This window comes from Pinus tabuliformis, chromosome 8 (assembly GCF_031772625.1).
Source record: "Pinus tabuliformis cultivar Carrire ecotype Pingquan chromosome 8, CPIR1, whole genome shotgun sequence".
Classification (NCBI taxonomy): Eukaryota; Viridiplantae; Streptophyta; class Pinopsida; order Pinales; family Pinaceae; genus Pinus; species Pinus tabuliformis.
Genome location: NC_142294.1, coordinates 130,088,077 through 130,097,595, shown reverse-complemented (window position 1 = coordinate 130,097,595; position 9,519 = coordinate 130,088,077). Strand labels below are relative to the sequence as shown.

The following is a 9,519-nucleotide window of genomic DNA, read 5'->3' as shown; positions in this document are numbered from 1 at the left end:
ATCCTTGAGAGCTTATCCTCGATCACAATATTCCTGGTGAATTCTGGATTATGTGCATGGATCTTGGTGAGCACTGTTCTTGAGATATGCCACGGGACACCAGGGATGCAAAAGATTAGTCATTAACGGAGTCATCGTGTTCATCGTGATGTGGCGATAGAACATGTAGAAGAGTGAAAAAAGCATAATCCGCATGAAATAAAAACCTTTGTCATTTGAAAAAACCTAAGAAATAATTATATAATGAAAATAGAAGAAAGAAAACTCACAAGATGATATAAGGCAAATCACAACCATTCATTTTTGTGCAATATTAAGAATATTTTTTCAATATCAAATCCTGACTATCTATTTAATATAAATTACTGAAGCAATATTCCTAATAAATATACCTATGAGCATAAATATGATACCAATCTTATAACATTGATTATTCTTAATAACTTTGGAATATATACCATTTTGAAATATATATATATTCACAGGGCAACATTAATTATTTTATGTTAGAATCCACAATATTTAGCTTTCGAAGGAAAGCAGAGACACCTTTAAAAAAACAAAATCGGCCACGAACTTATATGAAGAATACCCTTTACATAGACAGATAGGTCACAATAGCATACTATGATAGAGCAAGGTACACTCTACACGGGCAGTAGCATACTGTTAGACAGCACTGTCGGATTCCAACGCTAAAAAATGTTCCATTGCATAAGCAATCAACGATCTGAGATAACCATCTTTCTGCGGACCATATCAGCAATCGATGATCTGATACTTCTCCCTGCAATGGAATGAAAAGAGACTTTTTCTCAGCACATTTTCTACACCCTTTTCACTCCCTCACGAGAATATCTCGCTAAATCTTCGCAGACATTCCCAAAATTCTCTCTATGGACGTCACAGACGTTCCGCCAATCGTATCCCATGGGGAGAGGCTTTAACCGCCCGGGAACGGACAAAATAATATTTATAAATACCTTTAACCAGTTCCAGAGATTAGCGTAGAGTTTGGCATCTTCGACCGACGAGATGGAGATCATCAACGTCGAGATCGAGAAGGCCTCCTCAACTGAAACTGATCACATAATTCATCGCAATGAGGGGGAGGAGAAGTCAATACCATTGATTTCGAATGGAGTAAGCTATTCTGAGCTTCCGCAACATTACATCAGACCTCCCACAGAGCGACCCAGGCTGGATGAGGTAGTCTTCCTTTCAGACTCCCTACCCGTCGTGGACGTCCAAGGTCTCCTATGCGATTTTACTAGACCCGAGGTTATCGGACAAATTGGCCGGGCCTGTGCCGAATACGGCTTCTTCCAGGTATCTGCTTTCATAATCTTATAACAATTTAATTCGCATTCCTAACTTCTCCGTTATCTGCATAAGATTATCATGTCAGGTTGAAGATGGTTCAACATTTTCCTTTTGTGTATATGGTTCATCAGATAATCAATCATGGCATTCCAGATGCGGTGAGTAACAGGATGTTACAAGTAGCGGAGGAGTTTTTCACAATGCCTGTGGAGGACAGAATAGAATATTATTCCGACGATCCGTTGAGTAAAACACGTTTGTCGACGAGCTTCAACATCCATAAAGAACAGGTGTTCAACTGGCGGGACTACCTGAGGCATCATTGTTATCCGTTAGAAGATCATGTTCACACGTGGCCTTCCAAACCTGCGGATTATAGGTATGTAGCGGCCGCTTGAATTGCGCCACTGAGTTATGATGTTTACAAAGAGATTATATTTGAAACGATCATTTAATAAATGGATAGTTTTATTTTTTGGGATTTTTTTTTAATGCGGATTATTTTCACAAGTTATAGACAATTTTAGAGTTGAATAAAATTTGTTTCCAAACTTAATTTAATTATAAGTTTTAGACAACGCAGATGAAGCGAAGTTAACACTTCCGTACCTGTTGAAAGTCCCTAACATAAAATTGAAATAAATGTCTCGAAAATTAATGAATTTTATTATAAAAGTTTTCATGAATAACAACTCATTCCCAAAATTTCTCAACAGTTTCAGCCGAGGATAAAAAATTTCCAAAATTTTCGGTGTTTCCATTGCTTTTGACATAAGTTGCAAAAAATAATTGTTTGATGGTATTGATCATTTTGAGAGAAGGATTTGTGAATTGCAAAGCAAAACATACTAGGACCACCTTGTTTACAATAATCACCTGATTTTGAATATCGTCACTCGTTGTTGATGAATATGGCAGAGAAGTGTGTGGCATGTATTGCAGAGAGATGAGGGCACTTGCTCTGAGGCTGCTGGAAGCGATATCGGAAAGCCTGGGACTGGAGCCCGACTTCCTAGACAAATCACTTGGAAAACACGAACAACACATGGCTGTAAATTACTATCCCAAGTGCCCCAATCCTGAGCTTACGTTTGGTTTACCAGCTCATTCAGACCCCAATATCCTCACTCTTCTTCTTCAAGATGAGGTGCCCGGACTACAAGTTCTTAACAATGGACACTGGATTGCTGTGAACCCCATTCCTAATTCTTTTGTTATCAACGTCGGTGACCAATTACAGGTTCTATTTAACTTTTCTTTTTCAGAATCAATATGCCCATGGTTTGCAACTTCAAAATAATTGATGCTTATATGCAATTATGTATGTACAGGTTCTGAGCAACGGAAGATACAGGAGTGTGCTGCATCGTGCTGTAGTGAGCTCTTCCAAAGCACGCATTTCAATTCCCACATTTTACTCTCCTTCTCCTGATGCAGTCATCACTCCTGCACCGGCATCGATTGACGACGAGCATCCTGCATTGTTCAGAAGATTCACATACGAGGAATATTACCAAAATTTCTGGAACAGCAAGCTGCAGGGGAATACTTGTTTGCGGTCATTCTCGCATGATTCACAAATATCAGGGACTTCTACTGAGGAGGAGAACGACGACCTCTAATAGCCTGCAGGCATCGAATTATGGGATTTATCTCTCGTTTTTTCCTAGTTGGGTATTTGATTGGATGTATATGATTCGAATATTAAGAGCCACTTTGGGATAATGTACTCTTAAACTCGTGAGTTTAAGGTAACGAAGATGGATTTATATGCCAGTGATCGCTAAAGCATCTTAATATAAGTTGTTTTCATTTCCTTCTCCAATGTATTTTGGGTTATTTTTTCTCATTTCGAGTTTGTCTCTCTCATTATGTCGAGAATTTTCATAACGAGATATGAAGTTGATATACAAATTATAAAATATTTCACTGAGACATTATGAAATGTTAACTTCTTAGATATTTTAAATTCCAAGGTTGTGTTTTATTCATTAGTATATTTTGTTTGTAAATTTAACATAAAACATTTCTTTTGCTAGGAAAAATGGTAATTTTCTATTATAAATGGAAAATTACATGTTGTACATGCAAGTGGCATATGCTGTATGTGTGACCACAGTCATCGAAATATATAGGTCTGTACATAAATACTCACTAAGGGTACACCTTCAAAGTTCAGTAAATATATATATGAAATTCCAAAATTGCTTGCAAAATTGTATGATATGTCAAGGATCATATAATCTATGTAATTAGGGCTCGTCGGCCCTCTACTGCATCCGATCTATATGTGGCCTGTGCTAAAATTGGAAGATCACTTCCTCCCTCTATTCTTGAATCAGCCATTCACCCCTAGGTTGATGGGTTGCCTCCTTTGAAAATTGATCCGCAATCTTGTTGCGCTACCTGTAAATGTGGAGACATGTAACCTCTTCAAATTGTGATTTTAAAAACAATGCATCATCCAAAATGTTCCTGAGAGAATGAACATTACATGAAGATGTGCAATTGAACCAATTGATAACAATCTTAGAATCCTCAAAGATCTGAATGTGTCTACAATTATTATCCAATGCAAAGTATAATAAATGGCGAAGTGTGATGAGCTTGGAAAAGTTATTAGTGACAGCACCCAGTCCCATGCAGATTGGGAAGCAATGAGTATCAGAGAGGTGTAGGAGGATACTCCTCCCTCTCACACCCCTAGTATTGGGCAGAGCCATCGAAATAAGCCCATGGATAGTCATGGTCAATAATTTCAGGAGTGATGCAGCGAATGTACGAATTTACAGAGTAAGTTCCCCAGACAAAACACCAAAGGACAGTACTCACAAATAGATCACATATCAATACACTAGTATTCTTGACGTGGTTAAAACCCTCAAAGAGGGAAACAGTCCACAGCCTGAGCCAACGTGGCCACTTCAGGCAATTTATTAATAAAAAAATGAAAATTTACATAAGCTTCTCTCATGAACAGTTACCCTACAAATGACCCTTCATGCCTTTTAAATAGAGATCATGGACCAATCAGGGGTTAAGCCATAGATCAAGTGTGGTTAATACCGAGGATAGAAGGAACTATCAGATCACTTCATGTCTAAAACATATCGTGACTGTTGGATTGTAAGTTACAAATGTACATAGGAAATAAACACAATTTACGCAACTCTACACTAGACCAAGTTATACTTAACTATTTCCTATGTGTGAGAATATCCTAACATCCTCCCTTAAGAACAACTTGGGATAGGATTGAATGACATACAAATATGACACAATAGGAGAAGGAAGGAGGCATTAGATCCTATCCCCCCTTAGTGACAACTTCGTGAACTCCAACCATAAATCGAAGTTTAGTAAACTTCACCTCTATGAGAGCCTTTGCAAATATGTCTGCAACTTGATCATCAGTTGAACAGTATTACACTTCAAGAACATGGTCATGAATGAGCTTTCTGATGAATTGCATGTGTAGTTCAATGTGTTTGTTGCAATAATGTTGGACTGGATCTTTGCATAGTTGAATGGCACTTTGATTATCACACCAAAGTGTAGTCGGATGCTATTGCTGAAATCCAAACTCTGACAGGATCTTACAAAGCCACAAGGCTTCCTTACTAGCTTCTGTGGTACCACAATACTCTGCTTCTACTGATGAAAGAGAAATGACACTTTGTTTCTTGCAAGCCCATGTAATAGGTCCAGAACCAAGCGTGAACACATAACCTGCAGTAGATTTCCGATCATCAAGGTCACCAGCCCAATCAGAATCAGTGAAACCAACCAATAGAGCAGATTCTTCTGCACTATAATGACTCCCAAATTGTACTATATCTCGCACATAATGAAGTATTATTTTAGATTCTTTCCAATGACTTTCATCTGGTTTTTGCATAAACCAAGCAATAAGGCCAACAAGAAAGGAAAGGTCAGGACGGGTATGGGTCAGATACAAATGTTTTCCTACAAGCTAACGATATAAGCCAGCATCAACTTCGAGGGAAGTACAAGTGACTGAAAGTTTGGCTCTAGACTGAAAGGGAGAAGGGGCTGGCTTACAGTCTTCCATGTGAAAGTGGCGTAAAAGATCGCAGGCATACTTGGACTTGGAAAGGGAAATACCTTCCTTGGATTGCAAGACTTGAAGACCAAGAAAATAATGCAAGTGTCCTAAGTCTTTCATTTCAAACTTCTTTTTAAGGTTGGACTGCACATGGCTTATAAGGTTGGGATCACTACGAGTAAGGATAAGATAATCAACATAAAGAATAAGAATGATAAGAGACTTACCCACTTTCTTGGTGTAGACAATATTGTCATAATGGCACCTAGAAAAGTGAGTATCTAAAAGAGAGCTATCCATTTTGTCATACCAAGCTCGAGGCACATGTTTGAGACCATAAAGGAATTTCTTAAGCCGACATACAAGGCTAGAGTCTGTTTGTATAAATCCAGGAGGTTGTTCCATATAGATTTCTTCATGCAAGTCCCCATGCAAAAAGGCATATTTAACATTGATTTGATGGACTTCCCATTTGAAAGAGGCAGCAAGGGAAAGAACAAGGCAGATAGAGTTCATTTTGGCAATAGGGGAGAAGGTTTCAGTATAGTCAATGCCTTCAACTTGTGAAAAACCCTTAGCAACAAGACGAGTTTTATGTTTATCAATTTTTCCATCTGGTCAATACTTGGATTTGTAAACTCATTTGCATCTAACAAGTTTTCGTCCCTTTGAAAGAGGAACAAGATCCCATGTATCATTTTCCAATAATGAACGATATTCTTCATTCATGGCTGCGTCCCAATCTGAATGGCCTGAAGCTTCTCAAAAGGTGTCAGGATCATAATTCACTGAAGCTAGAGCGAGTAAAGAAGAGGCTCTAGCAATCTGAAAACATGTACGTCAATGATCTGTAGGATCACCTGGAAGAGTACCTACTAAATCCCGAGTAGCACGGACCCATTTTGGAGGCTCAGGAGCTGAAGGAGGATCCTAAGAAGGCGGGGGAGGATTGTTATCCTCGTTGTCATCATCTGAAGAAGAAATATTTTTAGAAGTAGAAGGGATAGAGAGAGGTGGCACATCCGCTAAACTAGGTTCGTAAGCTGATATATTTTCAGCAAACTTTACATCTCTTCTAATGATAAATTTTTTGGACTTAAGTGGAATAAGTCTATATCCTTTGACATCTTAAGAATATCCAACAAAATAACATTTTTCAGTCTTAGGTTCTAAGGCTTTATGTTTCTCATCAGGAATATGGGCTCATGCTTCACTTCCAAAAACAAGTGACTTACATCTGGTTTAATTGAGCTCCATGCTTCTTATGGAGTGATATTCTTTAAAACCTTAGTAGGAGTGCAATTTACTATGTAATTTGTACAATTAATTGCTTCTGCTAAAAAATTAAGACTAAGTCCTTTAGACTGAAGCATACAATTAGCCATTTCCTTTAAGGTGTTATTCTTCCTTTCAGCTACACCATTTTGTTGTGTAGTATATCGAATAGTATGTTGCATTTGAATTCCATTCTCAGTGAAAAAGTTGATGAATTTGTTGTTAACATATTCTCTGCCATTATCAGATCTTAGCTTAAGAATTTGATGTCGAGATTGTTTTTCAACAAAGGCCTTAAAGGCCACAAACATGTTAAATACTTCACTCTTGAGTTTTAAGAAGTATACCCAAGTGCGTTTGGAGAAATAATCAATGAAAGTTAAGAAATACTTGTAGCCAGAGAATGAAAGAACTAGAAGTGGACCACATAAATCACTATTCAAAATCTATAAAGGGGCTGAGGCGTCACAAGAGGCACGTTTTTCAAAACTATCCCGATGATGTTTTTCGAGTACACATCTGGAACAAACAACATCTCTACAAGATACCATTGGAAGACCTGTCACCATATTTTCTTTACATTATTTCTGAAGGGAGCGATAGCTTAAGTGACCAAATCACTCATGCCAAAGTTTTATCACTTCATCATTATGAACCACAAATACCGAGGGAAGATTTGATGATCCAAATCTATTAAACTTATACAACCTTGTAGAATTATCAACAATGCCAGTAGCTAAAATCTGTGTAGGATCTCTTAGGTCCTTAATTACAACATCGTGAGGTGAAAATTCAATGAGTTATCTCATATACAGATAGAAGGTTGCAGGATTAGGTTGGAACACATAATACATCATTAAATTGACCATTGTCTAGATGAACAGTTTCAGTCCCTACAACACTATGAGACATATCATCACCAACATATAAATTTTTGGTGTTACAATCATTAAAAGAAGAAAACATGGCTTTGTTTTGGCCATGTGATAAGAAGCTCAAGAATCAATGAGCCACTCATGAGCATGATAATAAGAAGATATATTTAGTGCATAACCAGACCGAGATGCTTGACGACCACATGCATAAAGTGTTATTCCTGAAGATGAAGTTGAAGTTGAAGAGTGCTCCAAATGGATTGTATGCTTCTTCATTGCTACTTCCAAGGCTTCTATCTTCTTAAAGAATTTGGATTCTAAGTGGCCATCTTGATTACAAAAGTGGAAATGTCTAATAGTCTTCTTCCCTTTGGTTTTATTTTCCTTATCATTTTGTTGAAATGATTTTTCATTTTGAGGCTGAAATTTCTTAGGACCCTTGTTTGGTTTAAGACCATTCTTTTTAGGATATTGCTTCTTAGGATTCTTTGAATTTGGTTTCTGTTGGGCGGCTAAGGCTTTCCTAGAAGAGTTTCCAAGATTAAGAAGACCAAATTATAAGAGCTTTTCTTGTTCTCTTATTAAAGAATCACAAAATGCATCAAAATAGGGGGACTAGTAGTCTTGTCCTTGAGAAATCAATGCTTCTCTAGTAGAATGGAAGGTCGAAACAAACATAGAGTAGGCTGGTCCCAACTTAGTAAGAATGGAATAGAGAAGGCTACCATCTTCTTTCTTAACCTTAACACCTTCCAAGAGAAGTCTAAGGTTCTTGAACTTAGAGAAAAAAATTCAATGGAAGAAAAATTATTGATGTCCAACGTAAGCAACTCAGTTTTGAGTTGATGGCCTCTAATTTCATTTTTAATTCCAAAAACTTTAGTGAGTTGTTTCATTTCTTCATTAAGGGTATCAAGTTCTGTGATATGGAATCTAAGGTCTGGTGATATAGACATCCCTATCAACCCACGTGATTGATCTTGTCTATTTTCCCATTTGGCTCCCTTATCTTCATCTTTAGGTTTGGTTTCTTGGTCTGAGGCTATTCTGTAAAGACCTTTACCTCTAAGTAAATCCACAATGTAGGACCACCATTGGAAGTAGTTGGTGCTGTGAAGAATAACTTGGCATGGAATTTCCATTTTAATAGAAACTAAAGCTGTAGATGCTAAAACTAAGTGTTCCAATGGAAAAATCTCGAAAAATTAGGCTGATTAAAAAAAAAAGGGCTCTATAAAAACGGCTTCCAGATGAAGAAGTTATGGCTTTTTGAAGAAAAGTTGTTGAAGGTATCGAAGAAGTGTGTGAATGTGCAGAAGTGAATGATAATTTTATATTTAAAAAAGTCCCCCCCCCTTCCAAAATTAATCTAATTAGCTCACTTTAAAAAAATATTTTATGTAACTCACTTTCATAAATAAGTGAAAGTGACTTTTACAATGGTACTTTATGAGCTACCCACTAAATTGTAACTTAAATAAAGGATAAAGAGACTTTAGAATTATAAGTGACTCATTTTTTATAATGGGTGAGAACAATTTTACTTAAAGTAACTTTAAAACATAAGTTACATGTGCTTTTTGAAAAAGTAAATCAACAAAAAGAAAGATTTGAACCCAAGACCTCTATTCTCATAAAGTAACTTTGGACCAAGTGAGCTAGTTTAAAAGGTTAGTAATTTTTGGAAAAGAGGAAGGGTTTTTTTTCTTTTTCTTTAAGTCACTGAAGCTTTAGGGCACGTGCTTACTTGAAAAAGCTCCTTTTTCCTACAAAACAAAAAATCACAGAACCCAACATGGACATGCAAAAAAAACCAAACCTTATTGCTTGAGGTTACCTTTCGCCGGAAACTAAATATTTTCCTCAATGTTTCTGATTTTCCGAGATCACACTAAGGCATGGTGGAAAAGAACATACGCATGAGAAAAATCCTTCATTTCTGTTTTTGATTTTCCTAGATCGCAGAAAGTCACGATGCAA

The 9,519-nt window shown here is 37.0% G+C and overlaps 1 protein-coding gene across 1 annotated transcript; it reads left to right on the top strand.

Annotated features, from left to right (window-relative positions):
• Positions 1 to 1,035: 1,035 nt before the first annotated feature.
• Positions 1,036 to 2,945, top strand: LOC149234451 (protein DMR6-LIKE OXYGENASE 2-like). The gene is made up of 4 exons (XM_089368273.1): positions 1,036 to 1,329; positions 1,455 to 1,702; positions 2,242 to 2,563; positions 2,655 to 2,945. The coding sequence occupies exons 1-4, from the start codon at positions 1,036 to 1,038 to the stop codon at positions 2,943 to 2,945; spliced, it is 1,155 nt and encodes a 384-aa protein (XP_089224399.1).
• The last annotated feature ends 6,574 nt before the right edge of the window (positions 2,946 to 9,519 follow it).

Bases quoted from the DNA above. Each gene is read 5' to 3' on its own strand.
- LOC149234451 (XM_089368273.1), top strand. From the start codon at position 1,036: ATGGAGATCATCAACGTCGAGATCGAGAAGGCCTCCTCAACTGAAACT. The intron at 1,330-1,454 runs GTATCTGCTTTC...ATGGTTCATCAG, and splicing joins CCGAATACGGCTTCTTCCAG to ATAATCAATCATGGCATTCC. The intron at 2,564-2,654 runs GTTCTATTTAAC...ATGTATGTACAG, and splicing joins ACGTCGGTGACCAATTACAG to GTTCTGAGCAACGGAAGATA.